Here is a 26,636-nt window from a genome sequence, read left to right on the forward strand (position 1 = left end):
TGGCAGGAGGGGGCATCCCCTGAGAGGACGTAGACGCATGACTTGGCCCAGTTGATGACCAGGCCGGAGTTGCGGCCAAAGGAATTCAGTACGTCCACCAATACAATTAGCGACTGTCGGGAGGAGGTGAGATACAGAAGGATGTCATCCGCGTAGAGGGAGACACGGTCTTCAAACTCCGGCGTCCATCTAATGCCTCGCAACGACGGCTCCCAACGCAACCAGGCGGCGAGAGGCTCCACAGAAAGTGCAAAGAGAAGGGGTGATAACGGACATCCCTGCCGCGTACCTCTCCCCAGTGCGAAGGGAGCCGACACCCTACCATTCACCACCATCTGAGCCAGTGGGTCAGCATATAGTAATTTTACCCAACCAATAAACTCAGGGCCGAACCCAAATTTCGCCAACACGGCCCAAATATATGGCCATTCCAAAGTGTCGAACGCCATAGTAGCATCTAAAGATGCCAAGATGGCCGGCTCACGTATGAATTCCGCTCTAGCAAGCACGCCGTGCAACCGCCTCAAATTTAGAGCGGTATTCCGATGGGGTATAAAACCGGACTGATCCTGATGAATCAAGTCGCCTACGACCCGAACCAGTCGGTTAGCCAACAACTTGGCCAGAATTTTGGGTTCTGCGTTCAACAGCGAAATGGGCCTATAAGAGGCGCAGCTATCTCGCGGCTTCCCCTCTTTGTGTATCACAACTATGGTGGCGAGGCGTTGGTCAGGGGGGAGGAAGCCCCCCGCACGTGCCGCCAAAAACATGTTTTGAAGATACGGCGCTATCTTATCGGGACGCAACTTATATAGTTCGATGGGAAGACCATTAGGACCCACAGCTTTACCCGATGCGATCGAGCGAGTGGCCAGAGCGAAGACATACTTTGTTAAAGCTCATTCATCTTACAGACCAACAACACTTATGACAACATACAATCAGCTCTCAGCCATATTAATATACTAAATGACTCAGAATTGCCTCTAGTTCCAAGTTGAGTTATCACTATATCTCCACTTACACACACCTGCCCCCTCCACTACACATGCACATACACTCGACAGAAGGTGGTACAGGTCTCTAGTTCATCCTTCCATTGCAATCTGAAGTAAAGCCAATAGCATAAGATCTGCTGGGGAATTTGAACCAATTTTCGAGAAAAACAGACATGCAAGAAGTAAACATGAACTGATACCTGCAGCTCTGGTAGAGCCAGCTCCCTGTGCAGCTTTTCTTCCATCCCAAACTGTTCCTGCAGCATCTGTGGGGGCCACAGAAGTCGAACCAGCACCGAGTTGGGGATGAACCCATAGGGGGGAATTGGCAATTTCTCATTTTTGGTGCCCTGAAGTAGAAATGAAATATTAGTAATATGGAGCTCGGCAGACTCAGAAAACAGAACTGGGAGCAGGAAAAAAGGGGTGGACAGTGGAATACATAACAACTAAAAGAGAAGAGGTGATCAGAGATAGGAACAGCAGTAGGAAAGCCACAGCTTCCCCCCAGACAACAAAGGGGGAGAAGTAAGAAGCAGACAGAAGGCAGCAGGACCATAATAAGGTGCCGCTCTGTGGACGAGAGGTCTGTGGATGAGGAATACATTGAAAAGCAGTTATTCAGGAACAGCAACTGACTGGTGATGGCTACTGAAAGGTAGAAACCATTGTGACCTCATCTAAGAATGGCCACTGACCTGACTTTTAAAGTAAAATACTAAAAATGGTTGACATACAGCAACAGTGTGCACTACGTAATCATCTACTACCCATCTGTGCATACTATTTCACTGGTCCGTTTAACGAAGAGCTGCCACCTTCTTCAAACAAGACTGCTCAGAGCTCCTTTAAGTTACCTTGCAGGTGAGGGACCTGTCAACCCACATAAACAGTTGCTTGAAGTCAGCTTGCATACATTGTGGGATCGTCTACCATTATTTTCATACGTTTGGATCCCTTCGTATACTACTTTCTGATTACTCTGGACGAATCTACTGTTATTTTACCCTTATTGTGTGACTGTCTACTATTCTCATTCAGTTGGATCCGTTCGCCGATAATATTTTGATTACTTGGGTCAGAAGGAGTAGTTTCTTTTCTGTAACTCCAGTTCTGTAGTAGGGGTATCTCTGTTATAGTCATAATCTAATGAATAGTCCCGCCCATGTGTGCGGACCCCGGAGCAATAAAAATAATCTCTTAAGTTGTCAAGCCATGCAGACCTGCAGCTACACTTAAGAGAGAATTCAAAGACAGATAATGCAGCCTATACCCACAGGCTACACTGTCCAGTACTTCAACTAGAAAATTCCACCAACATCCACAAACAGCACTGCCTGCCCAGCTTTTTCCACAGAGAAAAACCTGCCTCCACCAGCAAAATCCTCTGGAATGATAGAGAGGAAGGAATGGACAGACAAGCCCCATAGGCTGCCATTATGTGGCTCAGGACAGGATATTGTGCCTTTAAGAAAACTTTCCAGAACGTTTCCAGTATCCCAGAATGCACAGCAGGTCCCTTCTACTTTCAGTTCTTTTTGAAGGCGCAACACGCCAGACCTGTAGCATTCCTTACAATAATATTTATCTCTCCACCGGGGAGGAGGGCGGGCACTTATGACTATAACAGAGATACCCCTACTACAGAACTGGAGTTACAGAAAAGAAACTACTCCTTCTGTAGTAGGAGATCTCTGTGTATAGTCATAATCTAGTGAATAGAATGGCAAGCCCATCCCCACACCAAAACGGCGGTGGAGAATACTACAAAATAATACCACTACTGTGCGAACAAATTTCGCAGCGAAGCCTGCCCAACCTGAGCATCTGCCCTGGCATCCAAGTCCAGACAGTAATGCGCAGAAAAGGTATGGACCGGCCTCCAAGTGGCCGCCTTGCAGATGTCTGCAATCGGAACATTACGCAGCAAAGCAGTCGTGGCAGCTTTGCCCCAGGTGGAATGAGCCTTAGGTTTACCCCCTAAGGTCTTATTAGCCTTTTGGTAACACAACTGTATACAGGACACAATCCACCGAGAGATGGACTGTTTGGAGGTAGAAAGACCGGTCCTGACTGATCCATAATTGATAAACAATTGGTCTGACCTACGAATATCTTTGGTCTTATCAAGATAAAACTTCAACACCCTCCTCACGTCCAGGGAATGTAGAGACCTTTCCGCTGGAGAAGAAGGATTCTGAAAAAACGTAGGTAAAGTTATGGTCTGGTTGACATGAAAATCAGATATAACCTTAGGAAGAAATTTAGGGTGAGTACGCATAACAACCTTAGCAGCAGGAAATACAGTATAAGGTTCTCGGCAACACAACGCCTGAAGTTCACTCACCCTGCGGCCCGATGTAATGGCCACTAGGAACGCCGCCTTCCAAGACAGGTGCTGCAACGAAGCCTTGTGAATAGGCTCAAAAGGCTCCTTCATCAATCTGGACAGCACCACATTAAATTCCCAGTAAGGCGAGGGAAGTCTGACCGGAGGGAACACCTTCTTCAAGCCTTCCAAAAAATCCTGGACCACAGGGATCTGAAAGAAGGAAGTCTGTGAAGGGCATTTCCTGTAAGCAGTCAAAGCAGCGAGTTGAACCTTAATGGAGTGGAAATTAAGGCCAGACTGTACCAAATGTAAAAGATATGGAAGGATGAAATCTTCCTTACAAGTTGTCGGGTCAAAGTTCTTGGATTTGCACCAGATGCAGAATCTCCTCCACTTGTAAGCATAGGAAGTCCTAGTGGAAGGACGTTTAGCCTCCTTCAGTATGCCCATACAATCTTCTGGTAGATTCAAATGGCCATATTGCACTATCTCAGGAGCCATGCCGCCAAACTCAAAGACGAGAGTTTGGGATGCACCATCCGCCCCCCGAACTCCTTGAGAAGGTCCGGCCTGCACAGCAGCCGCATGTGAGGAAGGAGAGAACGGTGAAGCAGATCCGTGAACCACCACTGCCTGGGCCATTCCGGGGCAATCAGGATCATCCGCGCCCTGGACTTGGACAGTTTGATGAGCACTGCCGGAATCAGGGGAATGGGTGGAAAAGCGTACAGAAAGCTGTTCGACCAGTCGATCCATAGCGCATTCCCCAGCGTCCCCTTCTGGTAGTACCTGGATGCGAAGTCTCGGCATTTGCTGTTTTCGGCGGTGGCGAACAGATCTACGTCTGGAGTCCCCCACCTTGCGAAGACTTCTCCTAGTACCACGTCGTTCATGACCCATTCGTGGTTCTCCTGAAGCAGCCTGCTCAGCGCGTCCGCCTGAACATTCTGCACCCCCGGCAGATGCGTGGCCGTGATCATCAATCCGCGGGCCAGAAGCCAGCGCCAGATCGCCTGCGCCTCCTGCGACAGAGTGCGCGATCGCAACCCCCCTTGCTTGTTGAGGTAATACATCATGGTTGTATTGTCCGTCTGGACTAGCAGCGAGTTGGTCTGGAAGGACGGATGGAAGGCCTTCAATGCCAGGTAAATGGCTCTGAGTTCCAGGAAAGTCATTTGGTACGCCGACTCCAACAGGGACCACTCTCCAGAATGAGCTCCCCAGCCGTGGAGCGACACATCCGTCACGATACTCTGCGTGGGAATGTTCTTGTGGAAGGAAACCCCCCTGAGGAGATTTTCCGCCGAACACCACCACTTCAGCGACTGAAGAGCATGCAGAGACAGCCGTATCTCGTCGTCCCAAGAACCTGTCCTCTGATCCCACTGATCCTCCAAGCCCTCCAGCAGTGGTCTCATGTGCAGCCGTGTGTGAGGAAGATACATGATGCCATCGATCCCAGCAGCGAAGACACCTTCCTCCTGTTGTCGATGGAGCGGTCATAAGGGTCCGAGTCTTCCGAAGGAGTGACAATCGTCCCTCCTCCGAAGGAGACATGCTTACTGACAGCGTAGAGATGGAGGCCCCCACGTACTGTATGCACTGGACCGGCGTCGGGACAGACTTGGACACGTTGACGTGCAACCCCAGCTTGTTCAAGAGAACGCACGTCTTCTGGAAGTGCGCTTGTGCTTCCGAGAAGGAGTCTGCCTTGATCAACCAATCGTCAGAGACGAGACCGGCCCCACCGTTGGGGAGGGCATGATTATGAGAACTCGAGCCTTCCGAAGGATCGAAGAGTGTCTCCCCTCCGAAGGACACACAGTCGTTGAGCCAAGACAGACCTCGTGAGGTTGGTGCGGAGGCCCAAACGAAGTAAGAGAGAGAAAGTCCGAGTGAAATGCAGGCGCGCTACCTGAAAGTAGCTGCCTTGATCAACCAGTCGTCCAGAAACGGATAGACAAAGACCCTGTTACTCTCATATGCACAGCCACTACGTCCTTGCGTATGGAACATTCCGAGGTGTTGGCTTCAGGCCGAAAGGAGGCACAAAGCAATGATAATGGTCGTTGCCACTTGGAGGTCGGGCCATACCTTTGCTGAGCATTACTGTCTGGACTTGGATGCCAGGGCAGATGCTCAGGTTGGGCAGGCTTCGCTGCGAAATTTGTTCGCACAGTAGTGGTATTATTTTGTAGTATTCTCCACCGCCGTTTTGGTGTGGGGATGGGCTTGCCATTCTATTCACTAGATTATGACTATACACAGAGATCCCCTACTACAGAAGGAGTAGTTTCTTTTCTGTAACTCCAGTTCTGTAGTAGGGGTATCTCTGTTATAGTCATAAGCGCCCGCCCTCCTCCCCGGTGGAGAGATAAATATTATTGTAAGGAATGCTACAGGTCTGGCGTGTTGCGCCTTCAAAAAGAACTGAAAGTAGAAGGGACCTGCTGTGCATTCTGGGATACTGGAAACGTTCTGGAAAGTTTTCTTAAAGGCACAGTATCCTGTCCTGAACCACATAATGGCAGCCTATGGGGTTGTCTGTCCATTTCTTCCTCTCTATCATTCCAGAGGCTTTTGCTGGTGGAGGCAGGTTTTTCTCTGTGGAAAAAGCTGGGCAGGTGTGGTACTTTAAAATTTGGGACCGCGTAGGAGGCATAGCCCTACCCTGCCTATTCCGGTAGCAGCGAACCGCGAATAGCCACTGCACTATGTACAAGTGTTTTGCATAACGTTTCATCGATGGATTCACTTTGTATACGATATTACACACCGACTTCGTGGGTTCCATTTTGGAGCGGTAGCCATCTTATGGTTGCCCTCACATAGGCTGCGCATTAAGGACATGCACAGGCCTTCAGAACACATGTGCCTTCTATTTGACTTCTCTGTGACCTGTGCAATTTGGCTCCACCGCCCCAGGTCAGTCCGGTCTCACGAGCTCCCCGTCCTACAGCCACCTGTGATTAACATCAGGGTTTGACACACCATAAAGCCTTTTCATCCCACACAAGCCTCCGGCTAATCTCTTTCACACCTGACTCTTCCTGCTTTATGGCTTGTTTTACCAACAGGAGGTGCCCGTGTTTATTGGGGTCTGCTGATATCTGCATGGACAAGAGCAGTCTTAGGCTAAACTCTGAATGGCATGTGAAGCCAGCTGTGATACCATATATAATCCCTTGAATACCAAATGAAAGGACAACACAACATATATATATATATAAAATAAAGTGTATTTATTCTAGACAAACCCTCAGCACTCTTTATGAGATTAGAGGTAAGTACAACACAGTCTTATTTATGCATACATTAAGTCACACAGGTAAGTAATACAGTTAGGCCCTAGGGGCCACGCAAACCATATACTAAGTAAGTGGTATAAGGACCACTGTCACGGAAATAGGATAGGCCTAGGCCTAGGGAATCGCTGGGGCTACACTATACTACCAAAGGTTAGGAAGTGGGAGGCCCACGGGATTCAGGTGCAGAGTGGAAACACTCACGCCTAATGCGTAAAAGTCACTAGCAATAGTACAGTTTAGAAATAGATAGATTTAGGACACTTCCGGAGTAGCTAGGAAGTCGAGACTTGAAAACTAGACACTAGGATAGTCACTATCCTGATGAGCACCGGAGTACCCAAGTTACCTAGCCCACAGGCTGCGGGTGCATAGGGGTGAAGTTGCGTCGGGTTTCGTCGTCGACTCCTATGGATGCCTGAAGAAAGATGCTGACAGGCAGTCAGTGAAGAGTGTCCGGTGGATCCCAAGGCTGGGATCAGGAAGAAAGGATACCTGCAAGCAGAAGGGACAGAGTCAAGGTCACTAGCCAGTGACCACGTGGAACCAGGAAGGAACCAGGCGATGTCGTGAAGATTGCAGGTGAAGGTGAAGCTTGTCGCTGCAGCCACGAGGACCAGGGAACGTCGAGGACGACCAGGAGGCGAGCTGTCCCACGAAGGCTCTTGCTGTCGGCGGCGTCGAAGTTGGACTAGGACTCACCAAGCCTTGGCAAGCGGAACCCACGAAGAACGGAGGACTTGCTTCTGGTGCAGACCAGGAAGGTCTGGGGTGCTTCTTCTTTGCAGAGAAGCGGGAGCCAGTCTGGAGGAGCCAAACCAGCGCAGAAGATTTCAGGGTGCGTCGTCTCAAAGGCCACTAGCCAGCGGGCAAGCAACCGGACAGACGCGGCAAGCAGGAAAATGCAGAAGGGCCCCACGCAGGACTCGTAGAGTGTGGGGGGCTGATCTTCGGTGCAGATGGTGCTTGGGGTTGGGGCTTCTCAATCCCCGGTGCACAACTTCGAGGGTGCCTCAGAAGCTGCGCTTGAAGATACTAGCCACTTTTCCCAGGTAGCCGGTCCCACGTCTCTCGTCGCCTCCACGGATCTCAGCACGGCTGTGGATGTGGATCAGGGTCGGAGAAGTGTGGAAGTCAAGGCTCTGGTCGGGCTCTGCAGTCGGTCCCTCGTAGAACTGGAGCAAAGCAAAGGGTAGTCTCTTGATGGTGCCTGTTTGCACAGGGTAGCCACTCCTTGGCCACAAGGGAGATTCTTCAGTCTTCTTCTTTCGTCGAATGTCGAAGGTCCAGAGTTTCTGTTCAAGTTGCAGGTTCAGGATAATCTAAAGTCTTGAGGCCCAACTCCCACTCTTATACTAATCTGGGGGGCTGGGATACCTGCTAGGTCACGCCTTATGGGTGGGACCTGGGAGGGGGTGGTTACACCCACTTCCCTTTGTCCAGTTTCGCGCCAGAGCTGGGGCTGGAGTGCCCCAGCGCCGGTTTGAACTGGACTATGCAAGTAACACCTTGTGTGCCCCAGGCATGTCTCATTCCTTTCAGCCCACCCTGCCCCAATACACTAAAGGCTGTCTGGGGAGGTGCTAGCACCTCCCCAAGCAGGAAACCTATTGTCCAGGCCTCCCTGGCTGGGATCACTCCCAGCAGCAGGAGGTCAGACTTGTGTCGTGGCAGCAGCATCCATTTTGTGATGCTGAGGCTTTGGTCAGAGGCTAACAGTGAAGTATGATTTTAACATGTCTTTCCCTCTAGAAGGGGGGAATAATATCCTCATGTCCAGAAATGGTATGGGGGTATTATTCCACAGTGTTAGACACCTTACACGACATGTTTCGATAAAGCCAAACCATAGTTACCATAACCGTTTAAGATTATAAGGCACTTTAAGAGTATATGGTAGGCTATATCATAGAACAGCTATAAGGACATGGTTCCGTAAGCTGCAGACAGGCTCAGCTCATGCTAGAGCACCATCTCACATGCTACCAAGCACTCTGCCTCCAGGATTGTTAAGGCCTGCCATAGGAGTGACTGATAGGTACACATGTGTCTATATGTAAACTAGGTATATTAGGAATACTACACCTAAGCAAGGGGTGATTACACGACCTTGCCCCAGCTGAGTGATCAGCCAGTTGTGTCAAAATGGAAGGCCAGGCCAGGGGTGGCATAATGCATGCTGCAGCCCCTGGTAGGCCTAGGGTACACCTATGCCCTGGGTACCTAGGGTACACTGTACAGGGGCCAATAAGGTGATCCTATTCAAATGGGTTATGCACCTAAAGTACATAGTATTAATTTAGAGAGAGAACAGCAGGGCTGTGGGTCTGATTAGCAGGCCCACAGCCACATCTAAGTCGAAAACCAGTAAAGCAAAAGCAAAAAGTGGGGGTGAACATAGAAAGCAGACCCTACTCTCCTACACAACCCCCCCCAAACTTAGGGACATTAAACTAACCATGACCAGTTGAGTCTTCATGTTCTAAGTGGAAATATCTGGAGAGTCCATCTGCATTGGCATGGTCAGTCCCAGGTCTATGTTCCACTGTGGGGAAATGGACCACCTAAGAAGTTTGGGATTTTCACCCTTCATCTGATTTAGCCACAAGAGGGGCTTATGGTCTGTCTGAATCTTGAAGTGAGTGCCAAACAAGTATGGCCTCAGCTTCTTCAGGGCCCAAACCACAGCAAAGGCCTCCCTCTCAATAGCTGACCAACGTTTCTCTCTAGGGGTCAGCCTTCTACTTATAAAAGCAATGGGCTGGTCTTGACCATCTACATTCAGTTGTGAAAGAACAGCTCCCACACCTAACTCAGAAGCATCTGTCTGGACAATGAACTCTTTGGAGTAGTCTGGACTTTTCAGAATAGGTGCACTGCACATGGCCTGCTTCAGGTCATCAAATGCTTTTTGACAGCTTACTGTCCACTGAACTTTCTTTGGCATCTTCTTGGAGGTCAAGTCATTAAGTGTGTTAGACGGACCGGGAGGGTCGGCCGAGGACAAGGGGAGAGGTCTCCGGGGAGAGCAGTCTCCAGCGATCGTACAGATGAGTAACTTCCCCCCCACAGATGTACACCACACAAGGATAGGATTTAACGTTCTTTATAAGCGATTTCTTAAGGTACGATGGAATGGTACAAGGAGGTCTGGACTCAGGGGTCCCCTCGATTCTAGTTTCTTGGTTTGGGAAAGGGGGTAGCGGAACAGTCTGGTTACCAATCTGGTAGATGTGATGATGGAAGGCTCACAATCCTCGAGCTCGGTGTTCTAGCTTGGGCGGGCCGCGGCAGCGCCAGCAGGTCCCGGTGAAGGTGGTCGTTACACGGTCCGCGGCAGCGCCAGCAGGTCCCGATGAAGGTGGTCGTTACACGGTCCGCGGCAGCGCCAGCAGGTCCCGATGAAGGTAGTAGTTACAACGGTCCGCGGCAGCGCCAGCAGGTCCCGACGAGGATGGAGGATGCAGAAGGCCGCGGCAGCGCCAGCAGGCAGGACGATAGTTCACAAGGCAGGGCTACGGCAGCGCCGGTAGTCCGTCAAGGCTGAGTTCTTCTCGGTGTCTCTCGACTCCAGGATACAACTGCCTTCCTGCTCTGGAGCTGCCCTAGTTATAGGTCTGGCGCCCTTTGATGTCCGGACCCTCGCACTTGGAGGTCGGGAGGTCCGGGATGAGGGAGTCCAGACACCCAGCAGGGGGGTGGAGCCAGCGCCCGGGGGAGCTGGAGGGCGATCGGCACCTGGCGGGGGAGAGCCATCGACACTTCTTTCTCCCATCGACCTGCCAAGTGGTCCGTTCACCTCCTGGGTGGATGGTGGTGCCGGGATGTCGGGGCCTGGCCAGGCCCAGGGTTAGGGTCGAGCTGAGGCCACGCGGCCTCGTGGTGCCGTGTCCAAGATGGCGGCTGGTCCGGCCTGGGGAGCCGGTAGTGGTTCGGCCCCATGATACATAGATGTCCAGGGGCAGGAGCTCCGTCTGGAGACGGGGTGCGGGTTGTTTCTGTGGGTAACACCTGGAGGGCCGGGGCTTGGGCCCTGTCATGCGGGGAGGGAGCAAGCCCTTCATGTGGCCTGTCCAACATGCGTCCCCCCCAGCTGAAGGCGGGGAGAGTCACCCATCCTCTTGGGGACTCTCCTCGTCGAGGCGGAAAAAGCGTGACAGGCCATCTGCGTTGGCGTGGTCTTGGCCCGGTCGATGTTCCACAGTGAAGTCCATCCCCTGCAGGGAGATGGACCAGCGCAATAGTTTGGGGTTTTCCCCCCGCATCTGCATTAGCCACTGCAGGGGTCGATGATCTGTTTGCACCCGGAAGTGGGTACCGAAGAGATAGGGCCGGAGCTTTTTGAGGGCCCACACCACTGCGAAGGCCTCCCTCTCGATTGTGCTCCAGCGCTGTTCTCGGGCCAGGAGGCGTCTGCTGATGAACGCCACCGGCTGGTCAAGTCCCTCGGGGTTCAGCTGGGAGAGGACCGCCCCGATGCCGTGGTCGGAGGCATCCGTTTGCACAATGAATTCCCGACTGTAATCGGGGCCTGGAGCACAGGGGCAGTGCACAGGGCGGCTTTCAGCTTCTCGAAGGCCGCTTGACAGTCTGGGGTCCAGTTAATCTTCTTCGGGTGGTTTTTGGATGTGAGACCCGTGAGGGGCCCCACAATGCTGCCATAGTCCCTCACGAACCGCCGGTAGTAGCCGGTGAGCCCCAAGAAGGCTCGGACCTCGGTCTGCGTGACTGGGGGCTGCCAGGACTGGATGGCAGCGATTTTGAGTTGCAGAGGGGCCACCAGACCGCTTCCCACCTGGTGTCCGAGGTAGGTCACGGATCCCTGACCAATTTGGCACTTGCCGGCCTTGATTGTGAGGCCGGCCCGCTGGAGGGCCTGCAGGACCTCTCGGAGGTGGTGGAGGTGGTCGGACCAGTGGCGGCTGTACACAGCGATATCGTCCAGGTAGGCGGCGCTGAACTCCTCGAGCCCCGCCAAGACCTGGTTCACTAGTCGCTGAAAAGTAGCTGGGGCATTCTTCATGCCGAAGGGCATGACTTTGAAGTGGTAGTGGCCATCGGGGGTAGAAAAGGCGGACCGTTCTTGGGCCCGGGGTGTGAGACCGATCTGCCAGTAGCCCGCTGTCAGGTCGAAGATGCTGAGGTAGCGGGCAGCCCCCATGCGGTCGATCAATTCATCCGCTCGGGGGATGGGATGAGCGTCGGTCCTGGTGACAGCATTCAAGCCCCGATAGTCGACGCAGAATCGGAGTTCAGGAGTGGTGCCGGGGGCAGCAGCTTTGGGGACCAGCACGACCGGGCTGGCCCAGGGGCTGTCCGAGGGCTCGATGACCCCGAGCGTGAGCATCTTGGATACTTCCTCTTGGATGCAGGCCCGCACCCGATCTGGTACGCGGTATGCCCGGTGTCTGATAGGGGGACTGTCCCCAGTGTCCACGTCGTGCAAGCACCAGGGGGTGACCCCTGGGGTGAGGGAAAACAAGGTAGCAAACTGCAGCAGGAGGTCCCGGCAGCCGTGGCGCTGCTCTGGGGTGAGGGCATCGGAGAGCCGGACCCCGTCCACGGAACCATCTTTCTCCTGAGTCTTCAGGAGATCAGGGAGAGGCTCGGAGTCTTCTTCCGCTCCACTGTCTGTAGCCATCAGGAGGCTGAGTTCCGAGCGCACAAAGTGGGGTTTGAGTCTGTTGGTGTGGAGGACCCGGAGGGGGTTCCGGGGAGATTCCATATCGATGAGATAGGTGACGGGGCTCTTGCGTTCGACCACTTTGAAGGGCCCCGTCCACTTGTCCTGCAAGGCACATGGTTCGGTGGGGGACATCACCCACACTTGTTGACCAGGTTCGAATTCGACGGAGGAGGCATTTTGATCGTACCATTTTTTCATGTCCTACTGACTGGCCTCAAGATTCGCTTTTGCCATTTCCCTGAATCGCCGGGTCTGATTGCGTAGTGTCAGGAGGTACTTGAAGACGTCTGGAGGGGTCTTTAGGGGGGCCATCTCCCAACCTTCTTTGACTAGGCTGAGGGGCCCTCTCACAGGGTGCCCGTACAAGAGTTCGAAAGGGCTAAAACCGAGGGACTTCTGGGGAACTTCTCGATAGGCGAAGAGGAGGCACGGAAGTAGTACATCCCACTGGCGACGGAGGGGCTCTTCCAATCCCCCAATCATTCCCTTGAGCGTGCGGTTGAATCGCTCAACTAGTCCGTTTCCTTGAGGGTGATAGGGGGTCGTGAATCGGTAGGTGACCCCGCACTGTTGCCAGAGGGACTTCATATATTTCGAAATAAAGTTTGTGCCTCGGTCGCTGACGACTTCTCGGGGGAAGCCCACCCGGGAGAAGATCCCCATTAAGGCCCGGCCGACCACCGGGGCTGTTACAGTTCGCAGGGGCACAGCCTCGGGGTAGCGGGTGGCGTGGTCCACCAGTACCAGGATGAACCGATGTCCTTGTGCTGTGCGGGGGTCCAGGGGCCCCACAATGTCTATTCCCACCCTCTCGAACGGGGTGGTGACAACTGGGAAGGGTTGCAGAGGTGCTTTGAGTTTGCGGCCGCTCTTCCCGCTGGCCTGGCACGTGGGGCAGGACCGGCAGTGGTTGAGGACGTCGTTTCTCATCTTCGGCCAGAAAAAGTGGGTCACCAGGCGACTGTAGGTTTTGTCCTGGCCCAGGTGTCCAGCCAGAGGGACATCGTGGGCCAAATTGAACAGGAAGTCTCTGAAACGGAGGGGCACCACCAGCACTCGACTGGCCCCTAACTCCGCGATTCTCTGTTCACTGTATAACAGGTCGTTATCCCAATAGATCCAATGGGCTCCGGTGGTGTCCCCTGCGCTCTGGGCGATGGCTTGCTGGCGGAGTCCCTCGAGGGAGGGACAGGTCTTCTGCTCTTGACGGAACTGTTCCTGGGTGGGCCCCCCTTCTTGACGCCACTGAGCCAGGTCGGGAAGGTCCTGGGGCTGGGCGACCCCTTCGGGGGTTTGCTCTGGGGGGTCGGTATAGTCGGTGTCCTCTACTGGAGCGATCGGGGGAGGAGGTGCAGGCCATTCTGGTTCTTCTGGTCGGGGGATGGCACGGGCGGCCATGGACCGGGTGGTTACGCACGCCCAGTCCGGGAGGCCCAACATCCCCAGGTGCTCTCTTCTTTCGACGGCGGCCCACGGGGAACTCTCAAGATCATTCCCCAGGAGACAGTCCACGGGGGCATCATCCCGGACCGTCACCTTCAACATGCCGGAGACCCCTCCCCATTCGAAGGGGACGCAGGCCATTCGACATAGACTCTCTGAATTGTCGGCTGAGCGGACGGGGCAGAGAATGTTCGGCAGGATCTGCTCTGGTTTTACCAGGTGACAGCGGACGGCCGTCACACTGGCCCCTGTGTCACGTAGTGCTTCGGCCCGGCGCCCATTAATGTTCACCCACTGGCTATATTTTCTGGTGTTGGCGGGTAGGGGGGCCCGCGGGATCATGTCTTTTCCCCCTAGGCACGCTAGAACCATGGCGGCCGGTTCCCACTCTTGTTGTGCCTGCTCGTACTCTTCTTGTTCTTCGGAGATTTGTTCTCCCCCCAGGGCGGCGGCAGCTACCTGGCGGGGTTTTGGAGTTTGGTTCTGTGGACAGTTCGGGTCATTGGCGTAGTGGCCGACTCGCTGGCATCGGTGACACGTGACGTTGGCTCGGAACCCCGGGCGCATCGGGGGGTTGACCCGGCTGGCCGGGGGCGGGGTGCTGGCAGCGGGAGCGGCCGGGACGGTGTCTCTCCCTCGCCCCTGGCCTCCTCCTCCTCCTCGGGGACGGTGCTGACCTTGGTTGTTCCGGTTCTGCTCGTGTGGCCCTCTCCGGCCCACTCGGGTGCTTTCCCACCGGTCAGCTTCGGCGGCGAGTTGCCGTGGGTCAGTCAATTTACTGTCAAGGAGGTGCTGCCTGAGCTCGACGAAGCAGTTGTTAGAGAGGTGCTCCCACACCATGAGATTAAAAAGTTGCTCGTAGGTCGTTACGTGGCTTCCCTTGATCCAACCCTCGAAGGCTCGGCTGAAATAGTTGACATATTCCACCCAAGTTGTACCCGGGATCCGGGTGCAGTCCCGAAACCTCTGGCGGTACATTTCGGGTGTGAGCCCATATCGGGTGAGGAGGGCAGCCTTCATGTGGTCATAGGATGACATCTGATGGTCTGGGAGCTGTAGCAGGGCATCGCGGCCTTCGTTGACGAACCTCCCCCATAGGCCGGCTCCCCAGTCACTTCGATCGATCCGGTGGGAGGTCATGGCGATCTCGTAGGCCTTGAACCACTGTTGTATGTCGTCCTCTCGGACATACTCTCGGACGACATCCTTGGGGATGTGGACTTTCTTTTCTGTCGCTCCCGGGGTGCGCGGTCGCTCGGGCACCTCCGGTTCTTTGTTCTGCTTCCGTAGTTCTATTTCTGCCAGTTTGCGCTCGTGTTCGTATGCTAATCTCTTTTCTTCGAGCTCTCTCTGCCTCTGTTTTTCTTCCCGTTCTTCTCGGAGCCGCAGATGTTCTAGGTTCAGTTTTTGCTCGGCTAATTTTAGTTCACCGTCCATTTTGAGCCGTGCCATTTCTAACTCATGTAGTCTGTTTTTTTCTCTTTCTTGGATCTCTTCCTGCGAGAGGCCCGTTCCTCGCTCCTCGGGAGCCGTGGCGTTCCTCTCTGATGCTGCACTGTTTCGGTCTGGGGATCTGGCGACCCCGGTTTCTGCCCACGACTCAATGGCGTGCTTAAAATCGTCTTTGGTACTCAGGCCGGTGGTAGCAATGCCTAGTTCCATGCAGAATTGTTTCAATTCACGATGGCTGTACTCTTCCAATTTATCCATCTGGAATTTCTCGGTGGATCCGCTCTCTTTGGTTGACATTGTGGTTTTGTCGTGGGGTGAGCTACTCTCTGTACGATTACGCGTTGATTCGGATCGCGCCGCTGGCCACCAACGTTAGACGGACCGGGAGGGTCGGCCGAGGACAAGGGGAGAGGTCTCCGGGGAGAGCCGTCTCCAGCGATCGTACAGATGAGTAACTTCCCCCCCACAGATGTACACCACACAAGGATAGGATTTAACGTTCTTTATAAGCGATTTCTTAAGGTACGATGGAATGGTACAAGGAGGTCTGGACTCAGGGGTCCCCTCGATTCTAGTCTCTTGGTTTGGGAAAGGGGGTAGCGGGACAGTCTGGTTACCAATCTGGTAGATGTGATGATGGAAGGCTCACAATCCTCGAGCTCGGTGTTCTAGCTTGGGCGGGCCGCGGCAGCGCCAGCAGGTCCCGGTGAAGGTGGTCGTTACACGGTCCGCGGCAGCGCCAGCAGGTCCCGATGAAGGTGGTCGTTACACGGTCCGTGGCAGCGCCAGCAGGTCCCGATGAAGGTAGTAGTTACAACGGTCCGCGGCAGCGCCAGCAGGTCCCGACGAGGATGGAGGATGCAGAAGGCCGCGGCAGCGCCAGCAGGCAGGACGATAGTTCACAAGGCAGGGCTACGGCAGCGCCGGTAGTCCGTCAAGGCTGAGTTCTTCTCGGTGTCTCTCGACTCCAGGATACAACTGCCTTCCTGCTCTGGAGCTGCCCTAGTTATAGGTCTGGCGCCCTTTGATGTCCGGACCCTCGCACTTGGAGGTCGGGAGGTCCGGGATGAGGGAGTCCAGACACCCAGCAGGGGGGTGGAGCCAGCGCCCGGGGGAGCTGGAGGGCGATCGGCACCTGGCGGGGGAGAGCCATCGACACTTCTTTCTCCCATCGACCTGTCAAGTGGTCCGTTCACCTCCTGGGTGGATGGTGGTGCCGGGATGTCGGGGCCTGGCCAGGCCCAGGGTTAGGGTCGAGCTGAGGCCACGCGGCCTCGTGGTGCCGTGTCCAAGATGGCGGCTGGTCCGGCCTGGGGAGCCGGTAGTGGTTTGGCCCCATGATACATAGAATTCCGGGGGCAGGAGCTCCGTCTGGAGACGGGGTGCGGGTTGTTTCTGTGGGTAACACCTGGAGGGCCGGGGCTTGGGCCCTGTCATGCGGGGAGGGAGCAAGCCCTTCATGTGGCCTGTCCAACAAAGTGGTGTCACAATGGACCCATAGTTCTTAACAAACTTTCTGTAGTACCCAGTCAGGCCCAAGAAAGCTCTGACCTGAGTCTGGGTAGTTGGAGGAGTCCAGTCCTTTATGGTCTGGATCTTGCTCTCCAGTGGTTGAACCTGACCCCCACCAACTAGGTGGCCCAGGTATACAACCTTGCTCTGCCCTATCTGGCACTTAGTGGCCTTGATAGTGAGGCCTGCCTTTTGCAGGGCCTCTAAAACATTCCTCAGGTGGACCAGGTGATCCTCCCAGGTGGAGCTAAAGACAGCAATATCATCAAGATAAGCTGCACAATAATCATCCAACCCAGTAAGGACTTGATTCACCAACCTTTGGAAAGTGGCAGGTGCATTCTTCAAACCAAAGGGCATTACCACAAATTGATAATGTCCTCCTGGGGTCGAGAAAGCAGTTTTGGCCTTTGCACTCTCAGCTAGTCTGATTTGCCAGTAGCCTGCTGTCAGGTCAAATGTGCTCAAAAACTTAGCAGCTGCCAGTCTGTCAATGAGCTCATCTGCCCTAGGTATTGGGTGGGCATCTGTCCTAGTGACAGCATTGAGACCTCTGTAGTCTATGCAAAACCTCATCTCTCTCTTACCATCTTGGGTGTGAGGTTTTGGCACAAGAACTACAGGACTAGCCCAAGGGCTCTCTGAAGGTTCAATGACTCCCAGCTCCAACATCTTTTGTACCTCAACTTTTATGCAGTCCCTGACATGGTCAGGTTGCCTGTAGATTTTACTCTTCACAGGCAGACTGTCACCAGTGTCCACCTCATGGGTGCACCAGTTTGTCTGACTTGGGGTCAGAGAGAACATATGTCTGTAGGACTGCAGAACTTGCCTGCAGTCCTGTTGCTGATGGACAGTGAGGCTGTCAGAAAAGACCACACCATCAACTGAGCCATCATCAGGGTTCTGAGTCAACAGGTCTGAGAGAGGGTCACTCTCTTCCTCCTGCCCCTCATCTGTAGCCATGAGTAGCCCCATGTCTGCCCTGTCAACATATGCCTTCAATCTGTTGACATGAAGCACCCTGTGGGGGCTTCTGGGAGTCCCAAGGTCCACCAAGTAGGTGACTTCTCCCTTTTTCTCAACAATAGTGTGGGGTCCAGACCATTTGTCTTGGAGTGCTGCTGGGGCCACTGGCTCCAGCACCCACACTTTCTGCCCTGGCTGGTAAACAGTCAGCACAGCCTTTTGGTCATGCCAAGCTTTTTGGAGTTCTTGGCTTGCCTCAAGGTTTTTAGAAGCCTTCTTCATATACTCTGCCATCCTGGAGCGGAGACCAAGTACATAATCCACTATGTCAAGTTTGGGTTGTCAGAGAGGTCTCTCCCATCCTTCCTTCACCAAACATAGGGGTCCTCTTACAGGATGCCCAAACAAAAGCTCAAAAGGGCTGTAGCCAACCCCCTTTTGTGGGACCTCTCTGTAAGCAAACAGAAGGCAGGGTAAAAGGATGTCCCATCTTCGCCTAAGCTTGTCTGGTAAACCTTTTATCATTCCCTTTAGGGTCTTGTTGAATCTCTCAACAAGCCCATTGCACTGTGGGTGATAGGGTGTAGTGAACTTGTAGTTCAAGTCAAGTCAAAACCACTTTATTCGATTATTAAAAATCATAAAAGTGTGCTATACAGGTACAAAATATAAAAAGCAAATAATAACAAATATACATATAAGGATATACAATTTCAGATTATAAAGTTAAAATTCAAAGTTTACCATAACCGTTTGGACAATTAGAACAGATTCAAATTTCAGCTATTAGAGTGGATCAACGTCATGTACAGTTTTTAGTCTGGCCTTCCTCTCTCTGACAGCTGCTACTAAAAAACTGGCAACAGAAAACATAATTAATGGAGACTCTAACAAGTTTAAAAACATTAGAGCTGGTTTACACTGGCTAAAATTCATACTTTTTAACAGAGGAATGATAAACCTTTTCCTGGCATGTTTAAAAACTGTGCAAAAGGAGGAGCTTAGCGCGTGATCAAGATGGCCGCGTGAGCCTAGAGCTCCCGAGACCCTCGCTCCCTCCGGCAGCTATCCTGTCTATTATCCTGCTTTTGATGCCCGGAATATTGGAGGGGAGCTGTTGCTGAGGCGAGAGCCGCTGTCCGGATCGAAATCGTCCACCGGAGACCGAAGTTGTACTGACTGGAAGTTTGTGGCCTACTCCCCGCACGGTGCCCGGGCCTCGCGTTGGCACAGTGCCCGTGCACTAATTGAACAACAGCGGCCGGGCTGGGGACGGGTCGGCGGAGGGAAGGTGTTTCCACTTTCACTTTCACTTTCGCCTTCCAGTCTCCACAGCGCCCGGGACGGGGCGTGCGTAGTGCCAGCCACTGGTCGCATGGTTGACTACTCTGTATGGGCAAGGAGAGTGTCTACACGGCAGATTGCGATGTCGACCAAATCGGACGCCGACAAACTGAAGCCCAAGAGTACCAGGCGGGGCAGCTACACCCAGACTAACAACATGGACCGTTATGCCCACCAGAAGGGGTCTCCGGGCGGATCGGGCCCGATACTGGAGGCCTCGAAGGACGCGACACCTCCCCCCACAGAACTGACCCTGCAAGATATTATGGGGGCCATCGAAGGGATGAAGTCCTCGATTGGGCAACAATTTGAGACCCTGGCACATAAAGTGGACGCCATATCGATTGACGTCAATCTGGTTCGGGCAGACCTGGGGAAAACTAATGAGCGGGTTCAGTCCTTGGACCTCAAGACTGCCGGCCTCCTGGGCGACGTCTCCGGCCTTCAGCAGGAAGTCCGTACCCTGCGGACGGCAAATGATCACTTCGCCCGACGGTTGGAAGAGTTCGAAGGCCGTGCGAGGCGCAATAACGTGCGCATCATTGGGGTCCCGGAAAATTCGGAGGAACAGTCGGTGGACCTGTTCGTGGAGGACCTGGTGGTGAACCATCTGGCGCCCAAAGGCCTCAGTAAGTTCTTTGCTGTCGAACGGGCCCACGGAGTCCCGGGCGGGAGGCCCAAGGTGGGGGCCCCTCCGAGGCCGATTGTCGCCAGGATTTTTAACTTCAGGGACCGAGATGCTATTCTGCAAGCATCGCGGGTGGCCGGCCCACTGCCATTCCAGAACACTACTGTAAGTTTCTACCCGGACTTTACCCAGATGGTGCAGAAGCAACGGCAAGGCTTCCTGGCGGTCAAGAGAAGACTACGTGAGATGGGACTAAAATATGCCATGCTCTTCCCGGCCAGGTTGCGGGTGGTATTCGAAGAGCGGACTTTCTTTTTTGAGTCTCCTGACATGGTCGGAGACTGGCTGGACACGTTGCCCCAAGGACGGACTGGCGTGGAACGCTCCGGTGGCGCAGACGGTGGTGGGGATGAACACTGAGCCAGGACTTAAGTACTAGGACTCCGGTTCCTCCGGGAGGTTGATAATCCGGGGGGCAGTGGGGGCAGTAGGGGAGCCTTTTCCTCCTCTGGGGTTCTTTTCGTAGATTAGTAGTATTAAGGGGCGACAGGCACACTGCAAGTTGGGGGGCACTTTAGGGCTTACGCAGGGGTGCAGGGTGGGGGGTGGATGTGGGTTGTTGTTGGGGTTGTTGTTGTTTTTTGTTATGCAAGGCGTAAAGATGCAAGCTTCCGTGACTCGGGTCTGGTTCCACGCGGGGGGTGGTGGTCTCCTTACATGTTGGGATGGGGGGTAGGGGCCTAAAAATACTCAGTTGGAATGTAAATGGCTTGGGGGATCGTATTAAGCGTGGGATTGTTCTGCAATTTCTGAAGCGATGTACCCCTGATATTGTCTTATTGCAAGAGACGCACTTGATTGGTAACACGTGCTATGCACTCAATCGTAAAGGCTATAAATTTGTTGCACATTCCGGGTTTTCCTCGGGTTCTAGAGGGGCGGGAATACTAGTCAGGTCCTCTCTGCCATTCGAGGTTGACTCCACTACCGTTGACGATAGGGGACGCTTTGCAGCAGTAGCGGGGCGGTGGGAGGGCAGGACCCTGGTCCTGGTGTCGGTTTATGTCCCCCCTGCATTGCAGTCCTCTACACTAGCGGACTTAGAGAGGACACTGTTGGATCTCCCAGAGGGAATGATGGTGGTGGGTGGCGACTTCAATGCGGTTGGCTCTGGCCTGCTCGACAGACACCCGCAGAGGAGTTCGGGGGGGGCTCAGAAGTGGCTTCCTGATTTTATAGATACCCTTGGGCTGGTTGATTGTTGGAGACTGTTGCATCCCACACAACGACAATATACTTTCCACTCAGGGGCGCATGGCAGTCTCTCCAGAATTGATTATGTCCTTACCCTAGCTGCACACGCCTCCTTCGTCTCTGAGGCCAGGCACATGGCACGAGGTATTTCCGACCATTCCCCGGTGTGGATCTGTATGGATGTTGGCAGAGGAGTGGGTGGTAGGGTGGCCCCAATTAACCCGTGGTATTTCAGGGACCCTGCGACTCGTAGTGCGGTACTGAAGGCGGTCGACCGTTACTTTCAAGAAAACCTTGGTTCGGTTACGTCGGCGGTGTCCTTGTGGGAAGCGTTCAAAACAGTGATTAGGGGTGAGGCCCTCTCCTTGATAACAGCGGCCAAGCGTCGGAGAGACGCGGAGGTCGCCCGGCTTGAGGCGGAGATCGCGGATCTAGAGTTGGCTCTGGAAGGGGAGGTCACGGCGGAGGCGCTGCACAAGTTGAGCCTTAAACAATCGGAGTACAGGGCCCTCGTGACGGATGCGGCCAAAGCCCTGAGTAGGGAACAGCGGGGCCGTCTGTACGACGTCGGGGACAAGGCCGGGAAATTAATCGCGTGGCTAGATAAAAAGGAGCGGGCCAATCGTGTTGTGCCGGACCTTGTGATGGAGGATGGCGTCATGGTCACGGAGCCGGACGGCATAGTCCAGTGCTTTGCGGATTACTTCCACACGGTCTATACCTCCGTGTCTGACAGGCCAGTGGAGGATTCATGTGAGCTCCTGCGCGATCTTGCCCTGCCTTGCCTCTCCGACATAGACAGAGACGATCTTGATGGCGACATCACAGTCGACGAGATTGCGGGGGCTATCCGCTCTTTGCGTCCGGGCAAGGCCTCGGGTCCGAATGGCCTGCCAATTGAGCTTTACAAACTCCGACCGGACAAGATCACTCCGCATTTGCGGGCTATGTTTGTGGAGGCGCGGGAGATGGGTTGCCTCCCACTTGACCAGCGCCTGGCAACGATCGTGGTCATCCATAAAGATGGCAAGCCCAGGAACCGGTGCAGCTCGTACAGGCCAATCTCGCTCCTTAATGCTGAGCCGAAGATCCTTGCCAAAATCCTCGCAAACCGGCTGGTCAGGGTGGTCGGGGATCTGATCCACCCTGACCAATCTGGCTTCATCCCGCATCGTAATACCGCGTTGAATCTTAGGCGCATCCACGGAGTGATCGCAAGGGTGGGGACGATGCGGGAGCCGGCCATGGTGGCTGCGCTCGACGCAACGATGGCATTTGACACGGTGGAGTGGGCATACCTGTGGGCTGCGCTTGCGAAATTCGGCTTCGGGCCCGGATTTGTGGGCTGGGTAAGGCTATTATACGAAGGACCTCTCGCCAAAGTCGCAGTTAACGGTAGGGCGTCCCGTCCCTTCGACCTGGGCAGGGGTACCAGGCAGGGTTGTCCTCTATCGCCGCTGTTGTTCGCTCTCGCCCTTGAGCCGCTGGCGGCCTGGATACGATGGCACCCAGATGTGAGGGGGATTCGATGGTCCCCTGATCACGAAGACCGCATTTCCCTCTATGCCGACGATATTCTGCTCTATCTTACTTCACCCCGGAAGTCCCTTATAGTTGTCTGCGACATATTGACTTCCTTCGGGAGGAACTCGGGGCTAACCATTAATTGGGGTAAGTCATATCTGTATGCCCTGTGTGGGGACGTCCCGGTTCCCCCGCGGAATTGCCCGATCCAGATTGCCCGGGAGGGTTTCCTGTATCTTGGGATTTATATCTCTGCCGACCCAACGGTACGGTATGAGAGGAACCTGCTTCCTCCGTTGGCGCGCCTGCGGCGGGACGTGGCGGGCTGGCGGCGGCTACCGCTTTCCCTCCTTGGCCGTGCGGTGCTATTCAAAATGATGTCTCTTCCCCGTTTTCTCTATGCCCTGCAGAACACCCAGGAGCTGGTTCCGGCCAGCTACTTTCGGGAGGTTGAGAGTCTGCAGCGTTCGCTGCTGTGGGACGGCCGCCCGCGTATAGCGATAGCAAAATTAACTCACCCTTGGTACGACGGGGGTATCGCGCTTCCCGACATCCGAAGATACTATTGGGCCTCCCAACTAAGCGAGATCAATCATGGAGTCTACGGTCCGGCGCATGGCCCTGGCTTTGCTATGGACCGGTGGTTGCTGCGGGGTGGTGGCTATTATAGAGCACTTTATTCGAAGCCACCGGCTGGGTCCCTCACAGGGCCGACCGGGGTGGCGGTGCACGTGTGGAAGACAGTCACGAACTCCCTGGGATGGAAGGATAGGCTCACCCTCGCCACTCCGTTGTATGACTCGGACATGTTGGGGAACCTCTGGCACTCTAAGGGATTCGACAAATGGGATCTGATTGGCATCTCCAGGGTGGGGGACATGCTGACCAAGGGGCGGATTAAGTCGTTCGATGAGCTGCGGTCGGAATATGCGCTTGAGGGCACGGAATACTTCCGGTATGCGCAGGTGCGCCATGCGCTGCAGTCGGTCCTCGTTGAGGGGGGAAAAGGTGCCTGAGTCCTCTCCTTTGGAGGACCGAATTCTGGACGGCCATATGCCGGAGAGCACAATCTCCCTAATTTACAAAAAGCTTGTGAACGTTCGGACCGATCTCCTCCTGGGGGTGCGGGACCAGTGGACTAGAGACGGCCTTGAGCTGGACGATGAGGATTGGCAGTACGCGGTCTCCTCTCCTAAGGAGGTCGCAATCCCCGCCAGGTTGAGGCTTGTCCAGCTTAAGATACTCCACAGAGTCTATGTCACTGGGCCCCGATTGGTCCATATGGGTTTTTCCGAGGATGGGCTGTGTAAGAGGGGCTGCGGGATGGTGGGCACCTTTCTGCACATTATATGGGAGTGTGGTGTGATTGCGGAACTATGGAAGCGGATTCACGTTGTGATGCAGGAGGTCACGGGCATTGTATTGCACCCAGAGGCGCGGCGCTGTCTTTTGAATGTGTGGGGTCCTACAGACTACGATGCGGCGCAGACTCAATGGGTGACCCTAGGTAATATGGTGGCTAAGCGAGATATTGCAAGATTGTGGGGATCCCCTAGTCCTCCCACCCTGGATGCTTGGAAGGACAACATGGACTGGTGCATGTTCCGGGAGAAAACGGTGTATAGTGCACGGGGGAGGCCCAAGAAATGGCATAAGGTATGGGGAGGTTGGAACCAGTATAGGGGGTACATATGTTTGCCTCCTGCCACTGAACCATTAGAGGAGCAACTTTCCCCCTAGCCTCGCGTCCGACTTGGGTATTTCTGATGCACCTCTGCTAGAATGTTAGCGCCTCTGCTTCTCCCTCCTCCTCTCAATCGGTGGCTTGATCTGATGTTGGAAATGGGGCCGCCCCCTCACTGGGAGCTGACGCGAACTTATGATGTATACTGCCTTGCTTGTTGTGTTCATTTTTAAAAATTGGAACCTTTGTTTTTATCCTGTATGAGAGCTCTAGATGACTACACGTGTTGATTGAGGAGCTGCCGAACCTCCGGGTTGTCGGCTGAATAGCAGTGTATCTAAATTATACGAATAAAGGTTTTTTAAAAAAAAAAAAAAAAAAATGTGCAAAAAAACAAGAAATGCGTGATGTCTTGTGGGGAAAAGTCGTCGCACTTGCAAGGTGCAACATCTTCTAGTCTTCTCCAACCCTCCACATCCCAGAGAACCATATGTAATTGGTTGAACCGCAATTTGGTTAACAACCATCTGTGGAAAGAGTTAGTAACTATTGATAGATAAAGTGGGGACCCCGAAGACGGGGTTAACAAAACGTGCGCCCTGACCGATGGTTTACAGATTTCAAATCCCTCTCGCTCCGCCTCCTTTAATTTCTTGAAGTTAGATTTTACCCACTCCAGATCTGCCTTACATAGGGATTCGGGGTTAGAAAAAATGTCCCACGTATGCAGCTAGCGTCTCAATATTAGACAGCCACTGGACTTTATTTCTATTATCTAAGCTTAGGCAGTCCTTTAAGATTTTGTGGTTGAGAGAGAGATTCGGGTTTAGCCATGTTTTTATCCATAATAATAATGGTGCTAGTTTAATGATATCTGTTATATAACCAATCCCAAGTTCCAAATGAACTGAATAGGAAGCTGTTGGTTGTGGGAGGCCAAGAAGGGAGCGCAAAAATGTGTTTTCCTCCGTCTGGATCACATCATGCTTGATGTAACCCCAGATTGACGCCCCATACCTAACAATAGAAATAGTTTTGGCCTTATAGATGGTTAATATTGCCTCTACTGGTTTCCCACCCAGTCTTTTTGCAAAACCTAATACTGCCCCACCGAGTTTCTTGCGGAGTTTGCTTTTAATGAAAGCTGGGGGGACCAAGAACTATTGTCATCGAAGACTACTCCTAAGTAGGTGAACACTTTCACGCGTGAGATTTCTTCTCCCCCACAAAAAAAGGGCTTAACCTTATTTTTTGCCCGGCCCAGTGACATCACGTGTGATTTATTATTATTAACTACCAGGTCCAGGCTTTTCATGAACTCACCAAACGAGTCCAAGAGTTTCTGCAAGGCCAAGGGAGTCCTGGCCAAAAGAACAGCATCATCCGCGTATAGAAGGACCGGGATCGGGGTACCTCCCATACGCGGAATGTCCAGCGTTGCTAACACCAGACTATGTTCCAGGGCGTTAATATATAAAGTAAATAGCATAGGGGCTAAAATACATCCCTGTCTCACCCCTCTGCTAGATTTAAAACTGGACGTACACTTCCCCTCAGCCGTCATCCTAATGGAGGCGTTTAGGTCTTTATGAAGCTCTGCCAAAAAATGCACAAGCGGCCTGTCAAGTCCCAATTCCAACAGCATTGTCCACAGCTTAGACCTGTTAACGAGGTCAAAAGTTGTGGACAAATCCATAAAGCCCAAATAAATTGAGCCGCTAGCCGCCTTGGTGTATTTGGCTGTTATTAGAAGAAGGTTCAGACATTGGTCCTCTGTGCTCCGCCCAGCTCTAAAGCCATATTGGGCGTCTGACAGAATGTTATTGTCAGAGGCCCACCCCGTTATCCTAGCTAGGATGACTTTCCCCAAGATCTTTATAGAGGAATCCAGCAGGGATATTGGCCTATAGCATCTCGGGTCTGCCCTTTGGCCTTTCTTAAAGATCGGTATAATAACCGACCGAGACCATGATTTAGGGAATCCAACACAAACCGCATTATTAAAAACATTAGTCAGTATATTGGCCCAAAACAAAGGATTGGCCTTATACATATCGGTTGGCACTCCATCTGGTCCTGGGGCCTTCTTTCCAGCTGAATCTTCAATTGCTTTAATGACCTCTCCTATGTGGAACCTGACTGGCGTGGAGGTAGGTACCAGTCCTTGGCACATGAAAGGTTCTAAATCGAGGTGACTACCATATATATCTTCAAAGTGGCTCAGCCAATCCCCCTCTGCAATATTAGTTTCCAGCACGTTATTGTTACTGTTAGAAAAAAAGGGCGTATTGATAATTGACCAAAATTTTGCACTGTCCTTTAAAGTAGCTTTATCCATAAGATCCGTCCAGGCATTATGTTTAATTTCCTTTTTCCTATCCTCCAGTGTTTTCTTATGATCTCTTCTAAGCTGAGCCACCAGAGTTTTGTTCCTCGGGCGTGCCTGAAGTGCTTTTTTAAGACAATTATAGGATTTAGTGCATTTATGGTCAAGCCAGCCAGTGG

The 26,636-nt window shown here is 53.3% G+C and overlaps 1 protein-coding gene across 1 annotated transcript in view; it reads right to left on the reverse strand.

Moving 5' to 3' along the window:
• Positions 1 to 26,636, reverse strand: part of WDR97 (WD repeat domain 97) — a 619,749-nt gene that overhangs the window by 333,824 nt on the left and 259,289 nt on the right. Inside the window, exon 16 of the mRNA XM_085604522.1 lies at positions 1,199 to 1,348. Coding sequence (XP_085460648.1) covers positions 1,199 to 1,348 — 150 coding nt within the window. The remainder of the gene's footprint in view (positions 1 to 1,198; positions 1,349 to 26,636) is intronic.

The sequence above is a fragment of the Triturus cristatus genome, chromosome 5_1 (assembly GCF_964204655.1).
Source record: "Triturus cristatus chromosome 5_1, aTriCri1.1, whole genome shotgun sequence".
In the NCBI taxonomy this organism is placed as follows: domain Eukaryota; kingdom Metazoa; phylum Chordata; class Amphibia; order Caudata; family Salamandridae; genus Triturus; species Triturus cristatus.